General features: G+C 45.0%; 1 protein-coding gene across 5 annotated transcripts in view; it reads right to left on the reverse strand.

The window, feature by feature from the left end:
* Positions 1-202: 202 nt before the first annotated feature.
* The window catches only part of LOC114248009 (follicle-stimulating hormone receptor-like), a 65,588-nt gene continuing 45,165 nt past the window's right edge, over positions 203-20,625 (reverse strand). For all 5 annotated transcript variants that reach the window (XM_089739269.1, XM_089739268.1, XM_089739267.1 and 2 more), the window contains 11 exons: positions 16,244-16,312; positions 15,541-15,684; positions 13,327-13,467; positions 9,896-9,961; positions 9,336-9,479; positions 6,368-6,439; positions 6,098-6,224; positions 5,086-5,260; positions 4,880-5,008; positions 4,546-4,740; positions 203-4,473 (listed from right to left, as the gene is read on the reverse strand). In XM_089739269.1, the coding sequence (XP_089595395.1) occupies positions 3,128-4,473; positions 4,546-4,740; positions 4,880-5,008; positions 5,086-5,260; positions 6,098-6,224; positions 6,368-6,439; positions 9,336-9,479; positions 9,896-9,961; positions 13,327-13,467; positions 15,541-15,684; positions 16,244-16,312 (2,608 nt within the window). In that variant the 3' untranslated portion in view covers positions 203-3,127. The remainder of the gene's footprint in view (positions 4,474-4,545; positions 4,741-4,879; positions 5,009-5,085; positions 5,261-6,097; positions 6,225-6,367; positions 6,440-9,335; positions 9,480-9,895; positions 9,962-13,326; positions 13,468-15,540; positions 15,685-16,243; positions 16,313-20,625) is intronic.

The following is a 20,625-nucleotide window of genomic DNA, read 5'->3' on the forward strand; positions in this document are numbered from 1 at the left end:
CACTTAAAACTTCGACATTAAATAAAGGGTTGAATCAATAAAACAGATGACATCGGTATTATTAGTAGTATTTAATGAAGTTCACAAAGCCAAACTGATGGAATACGTATCCCTGATTGATGGTCTTTTCCACCGTCTCACTGAAACCAGTTTTTCAAGCTTGTAGGGGTATTTTTCAAAATTGACAAATAATACGCACAAATATGGAAGTATTTTGTTTAATATAGATATAAGTAGTATATAAATAAATGGTACTCTCAAACACTCGTCACACGGCTACCTCAATAAATACAACTATGTACAAATCAACATGCATCTTTCACTTCAACATTTATATAGTATATATAGATATATGAGTTGGGTATCTACATTACTGAAGTAGCAGGCAGGTGCGCACCGTGTCTTGGTTTCTTTAAAATAATTACTTTAACAAATTTTAAAGGATATAGATAATAAGTATGATAACAACTTAACAAACTTTGTTATTTATCTTCGCGTGTGCCAACTTTAAGTAGGTATATACTGCCAAATACACATTGAACATCATTCAATTAATATCATTAATATTAAAGTCCATAAATTATAAATTGTCTTATTTCAAATAACAATATATGTACATATTTGTAAGTTGTACTTTTACATACCTAAGTATTTTTGTGTTGACGTGGCACGTTTGAAGCGTTTGTATTCATAAAAATATTGATTAGGATTTTAAGTACATAATATGCAATACCACTTATTACAATATACAGATGTATAGAATAGCAACATTATGGATACGGGTGTCAATATACAATAATATAAGATTCGACCACACACTTTAAAGTGGTTGTGTAAAATATGTTGATTAGTTATTGTCTTTTTTCCGATCAGAATAAATATAAATATACACAAGGATATCACGATGTCCTATTCATCACGATATTCTTGTCGCTGCAACAGAAAACATGCAAATTGTTGACAAAGAATATAGGAAATTAAAATTAGATGTTTCCGTGTCTAATTTATTGTCAACTCTAGTTCGACGTCTGAAACTTTTATGGTGGATAAATTTTGGAGTGAAGTCAGCCAAATCTGTGATGCGAATAGCATACCGAAGTATGGCAATTTGTCCCGATTTATGAAGCAATAATGCATGGAAAACAGGGGCTACGACAGCTGGAAGGAGGATGTCGCAGATTTGATCCTTACAGAACTATTATCAAGTTAATGGACTCAAAACAACTTTATGGAAATGTTACCTAACATTAAGTCGATGAATTTTAGCTTTTAGTTTCTTTTAAGATACCAACCAGGCCATAAACACAAAAAAATAGTTGTGTGAATATTAGAAGCAGTTGGCACTCGGCTGAGCTCGTCTCATTCGACGTCACGTATAATAACGACAACTTCTAGATTAATAGTTAAGTCATACAAATAGTTAATCGTAAAAATGTTACAAATTCATTTACAATGTTTGATAATTTTAAAAACAATACTGAAATTAAATTTATGAGCAATTTGTTACAAAATGTTGCATTAATTTTATAGTTTTTTTTGTTCATATTTGTTTATTAGTAAATTAATAAGATAGATTTTTCTAACTAAAAAAATTACAATGTCTGTAGTTGAAGTCCTTGAATTAATCTGTCATCGCAAAACAATTAAAACGAATGAGAAAACGAGTCTGTGTCGCGGGACTCCGGCCGGCAGTTCCACCGTTGAGAATTTATTTTTAACTGCATTAATATATTGTCTACATACTGTATAATAATATATTCTTATACAATCTTCAACTGCCCATTCAGAAACAAAATTACTTTATTCACAGTTTGAACAGAAGTAGCCACTGAGGGTCGTCGCACACGGGCCACCGACCACAACCACAAAACCCCGCCACCGGAATATTTCCCCTAATTTTCATACATTTTTTAAGTGTAACTATACTTGAGACCTTAGAACTGATATCTCAAGGTGGGTGGCGCATTTACGTTGTAGATGTCTATGGGCTCCAGTAACCATTTAACACCAGGTGGGCTGTGAGCTCGTCCACCTATCTAAGCAATAAAAAAAAAAGTAGAGTGCGGCGGCCACCGACCTCAACCGTGTGCGGCGAGTCCATATAAACTGTATGAAAACAACAGGAAATAGGTCGGCGACTGCGTGTTGTGGTTGTGGCGGGTGGCCCGCGTGCGCCCGACACTGACTGGGCATCTTCTGCTCCTTTGTTTAAATTCGAAAAAAAAGATTAAATTAAAGTTTCTATTACACTACTTGACAGTATTGGCCTGGGTCTCGCAACACGCGGCCGCGCGCCGCCCCGACGGCTGCATGTCGTTATTAATATTGTAATTTTTACAATGCAGCTGTTGTTTCAACTGGTATTTAAAACATTAATACAATAATGTGAAGCAGCCACTGGTGAGTGCGGCCCGTGGGAGCGACTGAGAGCTAGCATTTCACACCTTCAGTTTGCCCCAAGTGTTTTATAATGACATTTTACTTAAAATCAGTTTTATTTCACTTTGTTTCGTTAACGAAGGAATAAGTTGAAGTGTCCATTACAGATGCCGGCGCCTTGCCGGGGACGGGGATCACTTTTTGGTTCAAATGTTTAACAATTCAGCATATTGTACGTGCGCGCTCTGCAATACATTACAACCAACACACGTAGCACACGGTAAATACACACTAATGTATTGTAAATACTTCATAATTTATATGGTTTATTATCTAAAGTTATCTAATCTTATCATGTAAAATTTCCTAAATAAATAAATAATTTACTTATATTATTATGCTATCGTAATACTTTATTCTTAGACCCATGTAAACGTGAACATCCCGGATGCACAGTTCACTGTAATACTGTAGTTCTGTAGAAAACTATCTAATTGTATGTCCATTGATGATGAAGATTCAACGAAGGCGCTTCACTAGAGAGCTACCGTCGGCGGAGCGAGGACCCGGCGGATCCATTCGGTCAGAGGGACGCTGTGAGTGTGGCTTCTAATGGACGGCACTTTAAGACACTTTGAGATCGCTGCGTGCAAGGGAGCATCGTGGGATGATTACGACTTAGAATAATTTAAGAGTACGGCAAGCTGGAGTAAGTGTGGGAGGGGAGGCGGGGGCCGGCTGCATCGAGTCAACGAGCGTCCGGCTCCTCCTGCTGCAGCTCCGCCTCTGCTGCCGACGGGATCGTGTGCAGGTGGCGCGGCGCCGGCAGCGCGGGGGGGGACAGCGGGGGCTCCTCCGCCGACACCGCGGGCTGGCGCGTCAGCCGCGGCCGGCCCGCGCCCCCCGCCGCGCTGCCCCCCGACCGCGACGTGCGCCACGTGCCCGTCGACGCCGTCGCGTTGGACCCGGACGAGTCGTTGCGCGACGACGACAGGTTCGAGTCCTGCGACGTCTTGCGAGCCACCAGCCACGACACGGCGCGCCGCGGCGGCGGGGGCGCGCGCCCGTACGTGCGCCACGAGTCCGAGCGGGACGACGAGAACTCCACCGACGACGACACCGAGCCCGTGCGGGCGGGCGCGGCGGCGGGCGGGCGGGGCGCGGGGGCGGGCGCGGGCGCCGAGCGGGGCCCGCACGCGCGCAGCCAGCGCAGCAGTCGCGCGCGGCGGGCGGCGGGCGGCGGCGGGGGCGGCGCGCCGGCCGGCAGCAGGCGGCGGCACGCGCACGCCGCGTGGTGCTGCCCGCGGGACGAGCGCTCGGCGAGGCTGTTGGTGTTGGCCGGCGTCTGGCGGTTGCTGAAGTTGGAAGAGTGCCGACAGCGGCCGATGCCGCGGGTCACCCTGGACTCCTCGATTGCCTTGCAGACAAGCGCGCAATCCTTCTTGAATTGTTTCGTTAAGATCGCGTATAAAAATGGGTTGCAGCAGGAGTTCAGCGGTAGTACGAATACAGTGAAAACTTTAGCCTCCTCCAAAGAAACGAGCTGCAACCCGAACGCGGCGGTTAGAGCGAAGAAGGCGATCGGAGACCAACACAGGAAATCCGTGAACACGAGCAGCGCCATCCGCTTCGCGATGCGGGAATCGTTGGAGTTCCATGCCTGGGAGCCCCGGATGGCGCAGTACATCTTGAGGTAGCAGCCGAGCAGCACCAGGAAAGCGACTCCGTTGATGGCGAGCAGGGACACCACGTAGCCGAGCGCGACGGGCGAGCCGGTCTCGAAGGGCAGGCACACGGCGAACTTGCGGTAGTCGGACACGCCCAGCAGCGGCAGCGACGCCGCGGTCAGGGAGAAGCCCCAGCCCGCCGCCATCACGAAAGCGGCGTGCCGCAGCGACAGTCTCTTGTTGAGGTGCATGGCGTGAGTGATGGCGTAGTTCCGCTCGAGCGTGATGACCGCCAGCGTGTACACCGACAGCTCGGAGGACAGCACGCCGAGGAAGCCCGCCAGGCGGCAGCCGCCGGACATCTGCCAGGCGATCGCGTGCGCGCGGAACTCTCCCAGGGTTCCCGCATCCACGACCGCCAAGAAGCCTGAAATTGGAAATGTTCACGTTCTATAATCTAGCAATTAGCGAAATGTCATCGTAAGTGGTATAGACCTACCTAAATATATTCCCATGAAGAAGTCAGCGGCGGCGAGGTTAGTGACGAGGAAGCGCGGCACGTCGATGCGGCTGCGGCTGCAGATGAGCACGAACACCACCGTGCCGTTGCCGAGCAGCGCCAGCAGGAACACCGCCCACACGCCGCAGCGGAGCGTCCACCAGTCGAACAGGTCCACGCACGGAAGGAATGGACCTGCCGAGAACCGATGTCACTCATTCAATAAAATCAGAATACAGTACGAGCCGGATGCCGGTCTTGTGGAGACCACTGAAAAATTGTATTAAATACATATTCTTATTCTCTATACATATTTCTCTAAACCTATGCGCACCGGGTAGAGGCAGACACTGGACGCGTCTCGAAGGTTCGACGCGATGTTCAGAGACGCCTTCTACCAGATCGGATTCCCAGTCCTCCAGCATGGCCTGCCAGCGACTGCCGCCAGCAGCCGACACGTTCACTGTAAAATTAAAATAATATTTTAGAATTATGCCCCTTCGAGAGATTATGTAAATTGGCTTGTTGTTATTTACGCACATTGCGACCACACGTCAGTGGCGTTAAGCCAGGCTTCGGCGTCGATACTCTGTGAGGGGATGATGACGAGGTCGGTGGAGGCGTCTTCCTCCGAAGTCTCCTCCTCCGTGACGGTGCCGCCCTCCATCAGCGGCATGAACTCGCAGCAGTGGTACGCGTACGACAGTACCAGTGTCTAACAGCATAACAATACTTTTTATCGTTTATAGAGATCGGTAAAGAATTGTAGAGCGAAAAGGAAATGATCAGTGAAGAAGCCGAAAAGGCTCTGGGTAATAATGTGCTGAGAGGGTGTCCTTAGACTTGAATGCACTGTGTGAAAGAGGACATGCGTGAGAAGAGTGTGAGTGCAGAGACGACGCATGATAGGCCTGAGTGGAGACGCTGCTCCCCACATAAGGGTAAGACGAAGGTAAACAATTTGTGCACAATTAAATTTTGAGTACAAAATACCCACCCTTAATTAGACATATTTTATTTTAGTATTTTTGTAGATAGCGACTTGGCTATGTCCCTAGCATTACAGACGTCCATGAGCGACGGTAACCATTCACCATCATGTGGGCCGTATGGTCGTCTGCCTACAGTGCCAATAAAAAAATGAAATACGGTCATGAATGAATAGCAAAAATTGTATCCATTTTTTTTAAATAACATTCAAATTTAAGTTTGTTTAAAAGTTGTATTGGGTGCTTCTCAAGTATGTATTATTACTGGTGACGCACTAACAATACCGGTTTTAAGTGCCACTAAGGTAATGGACTTGGAATTTACACAGCAGTGTTTATGTCACATTTGTTTATCGTTAAGTCAAGAGCTAGGGTTTAGCGCGTTCCGCGGCGATTTCTATCAGTCAGCCCCGGCCGCAAGCCGCGTTAAGGAACTTGTACTAAAATCTTGCACAGTCATATCTCCCTGAACTTCAAAATCCTCTACCGAATATAATGAAAATGAAATGATAAGTTTAGCGACAGATGCAACTCATATGAAGAGATACTTATGGCTGTCGGACCTGTATCCTGGGAAAGACGTCCGGCGGATGGAAGTGCCGCAGGTTGGGGTTGTTGTGCGCCTTGAGATGGAGGAGCCGCTGCAGTCCGCTGGCGGGCAGCCACGGGAATATGTTGTTTCCCACGTTCCTGGAGCCATGTTGTTCACATCAGGTACTTGTGTTACAATGAGAGCTATTATTTAAATCACTTATACACTAAATAATCCAAAAAAAATTGGTGTATATATGTAATATCTAATTTCTATGCATAATTTAGTTTCAATTACTCACAAATCTTCCAATTTAGAGATCGATACGAACGCCTCCATGTCTATATGCTCTATTTGGTTCTCTTCAAGATTCCTAAAAACGAAATGAGAGTTAAAGAAAGAATCGTTCTTCAAATAAAGTTACATCTCATCGACACTAAAAAAAAAAAATTAAAACAAAGGAAATTGAACATTAATAATATGACGAACGCTGTAAGGTGATCCGAGGGTACGGCTCCGTCTCCTTCGAAGCGGTGTGCGTCCTCGCCGGGAGGCCTTAGTACCTTACTCTTACTTAGGGGGAATCTCTTAGTCTGATACTTTTGTCTTTTCGGCGTCTTATATCGCGTCCAGTCTTCTCTTTTATATCATCTTATGGCTTCCCATCCCTCCACTGGAGAAATGTTGTTGGGACTACCACCTTGGCTATTGTCACTACGAATCATCGACGTGTTTTGTTTGTGGTTAATAGCGGTAGATGACGGTTTTTACTCGATAAATCCCAGGCTTTGTTGTTTCACGGGGCCCGGAGGCATCAGAGGTGTCCGCGTCGGGATCGAGGCAACTGGGTTGTGGTACCTCCGTCTCGTACTAGACGGTTGTTGGAGCTTCCGCGCTGACTTTGAAAAGTTGAGTCCCCGACTGATGGCGGCCGTGGGCTCGCTGAGTATGCTGTTGCCGAACGTCAGTGGGCCCGATGAGGCGGTGCGCCGCTTCTACACGGGGTTGGTGCGGTCGACATCAGCGTCAATGCCCTAACGCTCGACAATGTCGCGGCGTTGGGACGTACGCAGCGCGCGATCACAGTTAGGTCTCCTCTCTGGTCACAGAATCGGTGATGGTCACAAGATGACTGAAGGCTGCAGCCTTTATCTCCTCCGATCACACTCTACCATCACACTAGCGCGCTGGCACCAGAAGGATCGTGTCAGTTTCTGCGGTCGCATTGTGGAAGAGCAACCCAGTTGGCGGTGTACCACGTTCCGACCGGGAGGCTCAGCGCCATATCCTGGTGCACCAGCAGCACCACCCGGGCGGCTTGACAGGCCGCGGCACCGCGGAGACCGGCGTCGTTTGTCATCGACGATCACCTCGACGACCCGTCAGGCGTCCTCGGCGTAGCGCCACGAGTCTGGTTGCAGTATTGACCGCGGGAATCCTCCTACTCTGCTCGGGTTTTGACCCCGGGTGGTGATCGGACGTCGGGTGAGAGAGTGTAAGGAGAGTCGGTTGATGGGCAGGGCCTTACAGATATCCTTGGGCCCGCGGTCTGCACCCAACGTCTGCAGACCACCAAATTCCATATACCTTGCGTGCCCCCTAGGCGCGAACACTTCTTATGAGGGTCGGACTACTGCTATAAAAAAACGGTGACGGTGTTTAAGTTATAGTGTCCATGGCTGTCACTTAACACCAATACGCTGTGAGCTTGTGCCAAAAATTTGAATCATAATTTCAAGTAACTTCAAAGTAGTAACTTTAAATTTGCAAATTTATTAGAAGTTAGACATTTTAATGGTCGCCGACACTTCGTATTCAGGGAGACTTCATATCAATGTCTGGGAACAGTCGTAAAATCATATTGCAAGGAGACGTGCCATCAGCACGGTAATGTCTAAGAGTTTACGAGCGAAGGCCGCCTCACGTCGACTGTGCTGTTATATATACTACTCACTGTGGGTTTAAGCCACCTTTCAAAATGATATTTATAATCCTAATAAACCATATAGCAGACTGGAAGCGATTGAACACTGCGGGCCGAAGGTACAGCAGCCATGCATTCATTTAGAGAGGAATTAACAGATAAATGATTAGCGGATTTTATTTCAAGTAAATATCTATTTACTTATTATGATGACCGCGATATTTAGTATTTTAAGAATACTGTAAATATGGACGTTCAGTATAGTGATACAAATCAAAAAAATATAAAAATTATAACTACTCTATTGGATTGGCCTCAGAAATCGAAAAACAAGCGTCAAGTGCTCGTCTTAGCATTGTGTGTAGTGACCGATCGAGTAGCCGTCAGAGGACGTCTTGGCGTTGTTGGCACATTTGAATCCCCTTTTGTGACGTTATTGAAGGCAGGATTTATTCATAGAGCCGTGTGTCTGGACGGATATGTATGACTCGGTTCGGCGGCAGCCCATTCATTTTGAAGGATGGATTAGATGGAATTTGGATCGAGTGGTTAGTTTTTTCAATAGGAAATTGGGTATTGTTACATGTCAATCAATCAAACGACTTTATACCAGACGAGCCGTGAGCTCGTTGACCTATTTATATTCAATTTGAAAAAGAACGATTTTTGTTCCCTAGTCAATTAATTAAATTAGTACCTTATTCGGGATATCAAAGAAATAAGAGATCACTAGAGTCGCTCGGAAAGGAATACATTTGGTAATTGTGGATGTAAGTTTGCCAATAAATTAAATGTTTATTGAACGTGCAAGAGAACTGCTTATTTGTTTGTTGTTCCCAGAGCGGCCCGTCCTCACCCCGCCCCCACCCCGCCCTCACCCCGCCACGCTCTGACGCTGCAATCTTTATAGTACTTCAGCGCTATTGTCAGTTGTTCAGTCACTTCTTTGTTAAATCTGTTCATTATTGTCCACAGCGGAGACTAACTAGCCGAGCCGAGCCGGCGCCGGCGCGGGCCGTGGCTCAGCTCCTCGCAATTTGAACTCGTTAGTCAAATGAAACCACTTAATTCTTGAAGAATCTAGTGATTGGTAATTGTAAACTTATGTGATGACCTTTAGTACCCGGTCTAGTTATGGAACGCTAATAATATCAGCTAGGTACATGTATAGTAGATACAAAGAGTAAACCTTAAATTTGAAATACACAGTGAGTATGAAGATAAGTTTTCAAGGTAAGTTTAAGAGCCCTCGTAACCTTCATTATTAGAGTCTTAGATCAGATCCGCAGGTCTGGTTTGCTCGCGTATGGCCGGTAAGTCGGGTAGGATGGTAGGCAATGCTCACAGTCTCTGTAGGTCCGGTGTGTGTATGAAGGTGTCGGAGGGGATGTGCCGCAGCCGGTTCCTCGCGAGGAGCAGGTCCAGCAGTTTGTGCAGGCCGCGGAACGAGCTGCCCTGCACCGCGCTGATCTCGTTAGACGACAGGTCTCTGTGGGCAGGTCGCCTTCTGTATACCGACTACCGAGGACACTGTGCTCCGACACACCGACGGTCTTTTTTTTTGTTATTGTTTAGATGGGTGGACGAGCTCACAGCTCACTTGATATTAAGTGGTTACTGGAGCCCATAGACATCTACAACGTAAATGCGCCACCCACCTTGAGATATAAGTTCTAGGGTCTCAAGTATAGTTACAACGGCTGCCCTACCCTTCAAACCGAAACGCATTACTGCTTCACGGCAGAAATAGGCGGGTGGTGGTACTTACCCGCGCGGACTCACAAGAGGTCCTACCACCAGTAATAAAAGTCTCAAAAGGTAAACAGTTATTGTAAAAAACTGTTCAATTCCGTGTCTTCTAAACTGTTGCTGTACAAGCGGCGAGGCGCCTCGTGTAGTACTCACAGTAAATGAAGTTCGGAGCATTCGTGCAGGTCTGGAACGCGATCTATGTAGTTGGACTTCATTTCGCTGCAACAAAGACAGCCATTCGTTACTAACTACAACGCTGCTGGATAGAATATGTTAATGTTATATATATTATATTTTATATATATATATATATATATATAAAATTTATTTTTTTTATTTTTTATGTTAATGCACTGTCGATTGCACCTATAATTGAGGTGACATCTGCCATGAACTTTTGTCAATTTGTCAATGTTTTGTATCGATGATCACTTTGTTGGTGCGACTTAAGAAATAAATAAAAATAAAAATAAAATAAAATAAATGTTTGAGTCTAGTATACTGTTGGCGGGAGGGCCGGACGAGTAATTAGATAGCATGGCATGTTCCTCTGCCGCGTAGTGCAGGCTGGGGCAGGACCGTGCTCGAGCGTCTGCCACACAGTGACCGAGCGGTCGTCGGTTGTCCTTAACATTAAGCTCAGCTGGGACAAAAATATGAGAAACTGCATCATAATCATGGAACACTAGCTGATTTGGATAAACACTTTGAACTTTTAAAAAAAAAATTGCTTATATAGGTGAACGAGCTTACGGCCCACCTGATGTTAAGTGGTTACCGGAGCCCATAGACATCTACAACTTAAATGCTGCCATACACATTGTGACATGAGTTGTAAGGTTTCACTTTTACAGTACAACGGCTGCCCCGCCCTTCACACCGAAACGCATTACTGCTTCACGGCAGAAATAGGCAGGGTGGTGGTAGCTACCCGTGCGGACTCACAAGACGTCCTACCAACAGTAATAACGCAAATTATAATTTTGCGGGTTTGATTTTTATTACACGATGTTATTCCTTCACCGTGGATTTCAATCATGAATATTTGTGAAGTACGTATTTCATTGGAAAAATTGGTACCCGCCAGTGGGATTTGAACACCGGTGCATCGCTACATACAAATGCACCGGACGTCTTATCCTTTAGGCCACAACGACTTCATTTCAACTACACTCGCGAGCAAAAGTTTGGAATCACTTACTTGAAATTGGTTCCGCGCGATCTTGTGTACTGAATATTTTTTTAATAATCATAAAAATGACATAATTTTAAAGGTTTAACTTTTAACTTTAAACTGATACTGAATTCATTAAAGTCAAGCCAGTATTTAAGAAGCTATCCCGGATTAAGTGAAGGAATAACGAAAAAGACGTGTTTTAATTGTTTGATACGTCGCGAGTTGCGACCTATTGACTCCTGTAAAAGCACCTGCTATCGGATTTTCTTTATCACTCGACTTTCACACGTTGACCGGTATACATCTCCGCTAATTTTGACCCTTTAACTTGTACGACAATGGAGACAACACCTACAGAAGCAGCACAAATGGTAGCCCTATTGCAAGAAGGGTTCAACCAGTGGACTGTCGTTCGTCGACTCCACATAAGCCAGTCCTAGGTTTCGAAAGCTTACAAGCGCATTCGGGAGATTTGTGGCTTTATCTAGAGACCAAGATCTGGACGGCGTCGGTGCACATCAGAGAGGGATGACCGTTTTATCGTGTCAACCTCTCTCCGAAATCGGCATTAACCTGGTGTCGACGTCCAATAGGACCTCCGAGATGTTCGTGGGGTAGCAGCCAGCGAGTGGACAGTTTGTCGACGACTCAAGCAAGCGAATTTGACTCCAAAAAGGCGTGCCACAGGCCCAAAACTCACGGCAGCTCCCCGACAAGCACGCTTTCAATTTGCTCGCACCCATCTTGATTGGGAGGTTGAGCAATGCAGGCAAGTCCTGTTTTCCGACGAGAGCAGAATGTGTTTGCACGGTAGCGACCGAAGAGGTCGGGTCTACAGGCGGCCTGGGGAGCGATTTGCGCAGTGCTGTTTCGCTGAAACAGTGGCTTAGGGGGCGGCTCTTGTATGATGTGGGCCGGCATTTCATTCGACGGTAAAACCGAGCTTGTTTGCGTGCCTGGCGCGGGACGAGGTGGCGGTCTAACTTCGGACCGGTACATTTCCGATATTCTGCTGGAACATGTCGTTCCCTATGCGGGATATATCGGTGATGCTTTGCTCCTTATGCACGATAACGCTCGTTGTCACACTGCCCGTGTAACAACTGAATACCTCGAAGAAGTCGGTATCGCCACATTGGACTGGCCAGCGCTCAGCTTGGGCTTGAATCCCATTGACCACGTGTGGGATGAACTGAAGAGGAAGGTTCGTTCCAGAACTCCTGCTCTTTCATGTCAGAATGAGCTGAAATCGGCGTTGATTGAGAAGTGGGAAGTTATCCCACAAGAACCAATTCAGAAGTTGATCAGGTCTATGAAGAATCGTCTTCGAGCAGTTATTAGGGCGAGGGGAGGGAACACCAAGTACTGACACATAAATTGAAGGCTAAATAAAAAAATTATGAATTAATTTTTGTTTGTTTTTTTGTTATTCATTCATTATTTTTTCATATTTCCTTGTTTTCCTACCTCCTTCACCTAACCCGGGATAGCTTCTTAAATAGTGATTTTAATGAATTCAGTATGAGTTTAAAGTTAAGAGTTGAACCTTTAAAATTATATCATTTTTATGATAATTAAAATTTTTTTTTAGTAAGCCAGATCGCGCGGAACCAATTTCAAGTAAGTGATTCTAAACTTTTGCTCGCGTGTATATTTGTGTAGACAGAATGTTGTCAAGCAACATTAGGCACGTAAGTGTTTTTAGGTCTATTGTACGGCACTTTTTTTCAGTTTGATTCTCAGGAATGCATTGCGGCCCCTTGGCAGGACGTTCACGCTGCGGTAAGCACTAAACGTAAGGTGGACCATAAGCCCATACATCGTTTATGCAATAAGTAAAAAATATCAGTCTCGAAGCGATTTAATTAAATATATTGAAGCGCTGCAAAATGTACTCAATTAGGAACTCAAACACAACGTTAATTGGTTCATGAAACAGTTCGGGTGTCTCGCGGTGCAAGCGAGAGACGACAGCGGAGGCGGATGTGTGTATCTGCCGATTGAAATCTTCATTGCTCACTTTTTATTTAATTCTAAAGAGCTTCTAGTATTTTCACTGATATCGCGACGCATTCTGAACGTGGGTAAGTATCACCTATCTGTTTATTTTATGGTGCACACACACGCACACACACACCCACATACACACGCACGCACACGCACGCACACACACACACACACAGTTTTTTATGGCAATTCGAAGAATACAATTATTTTCCAAATATCATTAACGGATATATTTGGGAAAGTATATGTATTTACGTACATAAATGGTAGTATCAGTAGTTATACTTCAAAGTCAAAGTTTCTTCGATTTTGTTCGATACCTCTCGTAGTTGTATTTTGCACCGACGGGAAGAGATGCGGTGGTGCCATTGTTGGCGCGTGAAGGGTAGTTGGTACTCACAGCGACTGCAGCAGAGGCGCGTGTCGACAGAGGTCCGTGGAGAGCCGCGTGAGGCGGGCGCGCTCCACGCGGAGGGTGCGGACCTGCGCCGACCCGTTCAGCGACGGAACCTCGCGGAGTCCGCGCGCCTCCGACAGGATGCTGCAAGTTCAACGTCCTATTAATGGGAAACAATCGGCCTATTGCATTCGTAATGCTGTCATCACACACAGTAAAGCATTCCAATCATCGTCAATAACAATAAACCCGAGTTTAAATCGTAAAGAGAGATTAATGATTTTGTACCGTTTTCGTGCGTCGTAAACATAATGACGAGTAGTACCTACAGCTGCGAGTATTACGGCTTAATCTCGCGTTTAATATTGTCATTATAATAATAATATGTATTAGAAGTATTAGGACTTCACCTACGAAAGTGCCGTTTACGGTAATATTATATCATCGTTAGGCTCGCGTGCCTCATCATAATATTGCGACAAATTTATTGAAGAAGAAAAAGAAATTTTAGAAGAAATTAAAGCTAAGTACATAATTAATTCACTAAGCGTTTATATGATACTGATTTGGAATACCTGAATTAAGAAATACTTTTCTAATTCTCCTTGCTCAAGTTAATAAAATAAGACAGTAATTGCAAGTTAACCGCATGTAATGCCGTAGCACCGCTTCTAAATTACTTCATATTGGTGATTTAAAACTCTTACGAATACTAAAGATAAACTATCGAACATCAAAAGCGAGAAGAGAGTAAAACATTTCACAATAAAGGAATTTACTTTATGTATTTGTGAGAGATTATTTGTACGTATATGTTCAACAATAAGAGTATATTGGGATCGGCTCCGACCGTTGCCGCGTTGTCGTCCTTATACCTAATGCGGTAATGTACGTGCGAAGGCCGTGACGTCATCGCGACCTGCCCTTTGCGAACCGGTACCGACCAAAAACAACTAAATCGACCTCGCAAGGCGCACCCGACCGACTCTCTGCTCGTAAACAAGCACGGGCCCGCTCTACTACTCATCAACCCTGTAATGACCTCAATAAATGCGTAAATTGTTCTCGATAAGAAAGTAAGCCGAATGAATATAGGAACGGGTTTGATTTGTTGCAAAAATAACTCATAGTTTCTGGGTTCCAATCACGGCCAAAATACGTCAAGCTGCTATGTCAGAGAACAACGTCATCAGGCTGCCATCCACTGCTGCTGTAATTATATTGACGAACGTTACGGACACACCACAATATCACAGTCTGTTAGCTTGCAACTTCAAATATATTGTTAGGTAGAGTCCGCGATAGTGGTGTGCGTGCGAGGGTGTTGTCGCCAGCACGACTCAGCACGTCCCGTGTTGTGTTGTGTGTTTGGAGGGGTCGTGCTCGAGGGGCGACAATGCTCGCTCGGCCAGCACTCAGCCCGCCGCCCTAACTGCGTTATGACTTGTCATATGTTTAATGAAAGCTTTTAAAGATAAAATTACATAGGTTCCCGTTTGCTATTTCTGAATTATATCTGAATCGACTGTTTATCCAATACAAAGATCTGTTAATAATAACATCTGGAACTAAGTGCATGAACCGGTGCTAGTTGCTCAGTGTCAGCTCAGTTTGTCCGTCACTTGTTCCTTACCGGGACTGCGGCTTCGAAACTGGTTTTCTGGGTCTAGTCTGGGTGTCATCTCATCCACTCTCACTTCATTTAACCGATTGGGTACTAATACATTATTATCAGTAAGACAAGTAAGCTGTAAAATGTCCACTTTTCTACTTCAAAAGTAATGGACGTCATGCACTATAGAATTCTAGAATTTTTAGAAGGCGAACTAATATTTAGATAACTAATATTTTGAACAACACTATCATCGCAAGAGAAGCAATTGACCTGAGACGGGCGGTATAGTGTAGGATTCATGAGCTTTATGTAATGGAAATAATTAGTAGCGACAGACAAAGCGACGCGGAAGGACGCGACGTCCTGAGTCAACTGGAAATGGTTTGGAATAACAGTAATAACGTTAATGATCACATTAGTCTAACGTTCTGTGTACAGCCGCCTTAGAGGAATTATTGACTACAATGCGTTTATTTTATTTCAAATAGACCTTTACGGACACTTGCATATAATTTGACCACCGGTCTGGTTACATGCAGAATTAAACATTTCTTAAATAATATAAAGTAGGCATGAGTAGATTGTTGTTGAAATGTACTCACAGCGTCCTGAGATGCGGCAGATGCTGCAGCGCATGTCTGTGGAGGCGAGTGAGCGGGTTGCCGCGGAGGTCCAGCCGCTTCAAGAGACGACATTGTTGGAGAATACCGGCCTCCACCACCTCGATACGGTTCCCACTCAACAACCTGGTGACATACAGACAAATGTATAGCTACCGATCTATACTTTTTTGACGAATAATATACTTAATTATTGATGGTTTTTTTTAATAGTAGTTATTGGAAAGTCAAATATTCTCAAAGAGAAAATTAGCTGTTTCAATTCTGCTTTAGGCATCCAAACACTTCACAGTTGATCTTGTGTTTACCTATCTGTTGATAAGTGGACGAATGTACTTTTATGATCAACTAGTTGACCCGTCCGCTTCGCTGGGCATTTAAAATTAACATTATTATTTCTCACCCCGCAAAGATTCAAATCATTAACGCCCCCGCAACTGGTGTAGGGGGTCCAACACTCATATAAATATTAGCCTATCCATTAAGTACATGTATTTTCTACATGAATACCAAGTTTCAAGTCAATCGGATGCATGGTTCAGTAGTTATAACAGAACATCGGTAAAAACCACTGTAGATTTATATATTAGTATAGATGTAGTGGCTTTTGGTTTCACAAGACAGAAGGGCCGCCCCTTGTTGCGAGAGTTCTTAGTTAGTTCAAGTGTTGTGTTCAATAGCTCACAGATCTTGTAGCACGGGCAGTAGCTGTATCGCTGGCGGAAGTTCCGATAGTAGGTTTTCTTCCAGGCGTCTGCAACAAACAAACTTTTATAAACAATGGTGATACCTCAAGGAGACTCTTTATATATTAGATACGTAGCGGAAAATCGTCCGCCGAGCTGGATTCTCTGCGGTGGACTAACCGTCCCAATGTTGTACTTGAGAAGTTTTATTTGAAATTTCTTCGTACTTCCTGTAGCCTCTGTGCTTACCAGGCATATTTTCTGAGACGTACCCCGGCTTTGGAACGACCTCCCCTTCACGATGTTTTCCGAGCGCTATGACATGTTCAAGCGAGGTTTGAGGAATCTTCAATAGTGTTACGCCGGTAAGAGTAACGCCATCTATCGCCAAATAGTTGATCGAACATAGAAGGATCTAGTAGCACCTAGAACGCTCGAGAAGTACAACGCCATCTATTGTCAAATAGCGTAAACACAATACTAGAGATGTGTGGAATATTCTCGATAATTCTAGGGATGTGGTATCAGCTATAAAAGCGTTGCAGGGATGGCACGCAGTCAGTCAGTAGTCGGAGCTACTCGAAGCGAAACAGCGAACGGATCACCTGAAGCGAAGCGGAAGAAGCGAATTGAGAGTTTTAAAGTTTTTGTTGAATGTTTTAAGTGTTCTAAGTGTTAAATACAATTTTTAGTTGTACTTTGGTGGATTTTTTTATTTATCCCGAACCCCAGCGCGTAACAATAGTATGAGACGGCTTAACTGTGCCTCTAGTATTGCTGTTTGTTATGAGCAACAGCGAATACCTACTATCAGGTGGACGGTGTGCTCGTCAGCATACATGCTAATGAAAAATACTCTTCGCCCATTAGTTGGAATTTGATCAGAATCACCAACTGTAGTAAATGTTCTCGTTTGGTTTGTTAATGACATTTTTTCGTAAGCTCTTACTTAAGTTTTCTCTTTAAGCTAAATGCTTCTAAAAAATAACATTACATACCATTTTTTAAACTTGTGCAAAGTAAAATAAAAAGTGTTGCATAATTTATGGGACTCATAGTTTCATACGAGAAAAACAACCGGCCAAACCTAGTTCCGGGCGTGGGTTGGCGCCACACACAGAACATAACATCGGTACCATCTATTATTATTATCCTAATTTATTTTGTTGCTCAAATGAAAATGGAAACAAGTCACATTTAGAAACAACAAATGATACGGCGCATGAAAACATAAGAACCTAAAATCGTGACAGCGATGGCGCTTACAGTCGGTCGGAGTGGTGGTACGGTCGCACGGTCGCACGATCGCACGGTAGTACTAGCACTGATGTTGTCCGCTGCGGATCTCGTCCAGGTAGATATTGGGGAATCAACCTTTATTGACCGTCGAACTCTGCCTGTTTTATGTACATATACAAATCTGCATATCAGTACTACTCAGTCTAGTCGAGTGATCTATCATGAGATAGACTAAAGTACTTTTAAACTATTGCTACACTACAGTACAAGTGACTTCGCCTATATCCTCCCCCTCCGTGCGTCGTGTTCCTCAGTGCTGAGGATTGTGACCTTTACGGAATACAAACGTAAAGGTTTTCTTGGGAAAATTGCTAGTGGTGGGTTCCCGCGTCCTTCCACAGCAGAATTTCAGAGGCGATTTAGTTCCTCTGGGATACTGAAGTTCGGGTTACTTGACCGCCGCCCGTTGCTCGGCGTTATATTTTTACGGTCGGGTAGGTGGCATTCCGACGCCAACCCTCTTCTTTTCTCATCCGGGCTTGGGACCTATATTAAGGTATATTAATGTGCACCCGGTCGGCGGTGTATCGCATTCCAACGTGGCATGCTGGTTTTCGCCCAGCGGGGTATCCCGGAACACCAACGGCACCGCCCAGGCGGCCTGGTAGGGCCGCCGTACCGCGGAGACCGACGTCATTGGTCGTCGACTATCGCTTCGACGACCTGTCGATCGGGCGTCCTCGGGGTGGCGCCCTACTCTGACCGGGTTCTGACCCCGGACGGAGATCGGACGTCGGGTGTAAGAGTGCAGGGAAGTCGTTTAGTGCGGTAAGGTCCTAAAATTCTTTGGGCCCGCGGTCTGCAGATCGTCAAGTCCCACATACCCCGCGGGGCGCGCGAACCTCGGAGGAGGTTCGGCCCCCGGCCCGAAAAAGATAATAATTTATGTGCAGATTACTTAGAGCATCAAGAAGTCTGCGCTGTGCCTCTACGTTACTCTTGCACTGATCGTTGAGGCTGAGGCTAGCGTTAACGGAGTGACTAGCTCTGTTCTGGTCAGAGCATAATATTAATTGTATTCCAGTTGGAGATTAAAGCAAAAATAAACATCGATTTAGTTTCAAACGGCTACAATGATCCGATGTACAAGAAGTATGCCATGGCCGGATTATCTTAGTTCCTTTATCTACACCGGTAACATATCCGTACAATAGTAAATCCGTAGGCGGTGCACGAGATCCTCAAGGTGACGCGGCTCGAGTCCCGCGACCTCACCGCACTGGACTTCGAGGCGGTGTCGGAGCTGAAGGCCGCCGACGGCATCCGGTGCCAGGCGAGGATCTACCAGCGACGCTCCCATTGTAACGGTAACACAGACGTCATATGTCCAATCAAACAATTAGTTTTTATGAATAAAATAACAAAATAATTTGTAGTTTTCTTTATGCCTTTAAATGAACCGGCCTGAACTCGGATCTAATTCGTCTGCGTCGCGCTCACGGTCCGGCGACTGCCAGCCTCAAAAATGAGGTTGGAGCTTTCAGAATGGGAACGTAAATATGTCACGCAGTCTGAGGGCATTAACAGCTCACGGTTTGGTCTGCCATATGTAACAAGCGACGGATTTCCCTGAAAGTCATATCATTACCAACGAACAAGTAGGTACTGATGCTCAGGTTGTTTTCCTCCAAGATAAACTAAGTCCCTCTAATTACTATATTCATTATGTACCAGTGCAAGAGGCTGCTTGCTACGAGCTTGCAGGAGCTTTTATCATCGCCCTACTTGTTTTGTGGCAAAAAGACCATATTGTTTCGCAGGATAACTCTACTTGACGGTCTGTGAGAGCGTGCTAGTGACGTGGGCGCGTCGGCCGGGCGATGTGCCTTGTGTCACCGGATGTGCAGAGAAGTGCATTCCTGTAACGGTGACGCAGCTGTTGTACTGAATGTACTTCCCGCCGGGAGCTCACACTCTCACGATATTGCGCAAGTGATCTCTTTCTGTGTGTGACGTAAATTACGTAACCGCGGACCTGACTACTTCAATTTGGGTATTTACTAATTCAAGATTTTTCCTATTAAGCTTTTAAGTATGTCTAGTCAATTACAAAGTTATGCGCACCTTACGACCTTCATAAAGTAATCCTCCTTGGCGCATGCAAATCACGTTTTTATGGGTAATAGTCGAGACGTTATCTCGAACTGGCGACCCCGTGATCTCTTCTTAAATAATTCGAAAAGTATACAAACTGTTCGGCTTATTCTCATATGAAATACACTTAACCTTTTTCACATGTAAATATCGTACAGAAGCCCAGTCTAGCCTCTAATAGGCTTACAAAATGATAATGTTCTCCCTAGATACGGACCATTGGAAACTTTCGAGAACTTATTTTTGTTTGCGCGAGACGCGTGGAGGCGCTGGCCGGCCCGCCGGCCACAGTCGCTACAGGGAATCACTTCGCTCAACTTCATAACTGCATCGCGGCAGAAATAGTGCTGACATCTGCCGCTGAACTCATCGCCGTTAATTGCTCATGTATATTTACATATTATACACATTGTGCGTTTATTACATGACGTGACTCCTTCAGCGTAGAAGTCATTCGGGAACAATTCTTAAGTACGTATTCCATTACATAGCTCGGTGCCTGTCTGCGGGATTCGAACACGGGCGCAGTCTCGCCACTCGATACGAGTGCACCATCTTATTCTTTAGGGGATGACGAATTATAGCTCAGTATTATTCAACCGCTCTGACAACGTATAATAACGTTTCCACATCACTTAGATAGAGCAAAGAGTTTCGTGTAAGTGGATCTGTCACAGCGGCTTGATGGCTGCTGCGAGCCGGCGGGGGCGCGCGGACGTACAGCGTGGGTGGGGGGACAAAGGCGTGTGTTCGCTATCAATATTCATAATCAGATTATACTAAACGAGGAATTGGGTCAAGTCCTTGATGCATTGCTTAGCGACAGATGTTCATTCAGTTCACATTAAAAAATTTATGCTTAAACTTTATGATCAAGACTATTATTTTCCCGGTAACCGTACTCGTCAAACTCGGTAAAGAGTTCGACGTGTAATCCAACCCATGCATCAGCCCGCTGAGTGTCTCGTTAGATCTTCTCAGCGGGTCG

This window comes from Bombyx mandarina, chromosome A1, assembly GCF_030267445.1.
Source record: "Bombyx mandarina strain Sakado chromosome A1, ASM3026744v2".
NCBI classification, from domain to species: Eukaryota; Metazoa; Arthropoda; class Insecta; order Lepidoptera; family Bombycidae; genus Bombyx; species Bombyx mandarina.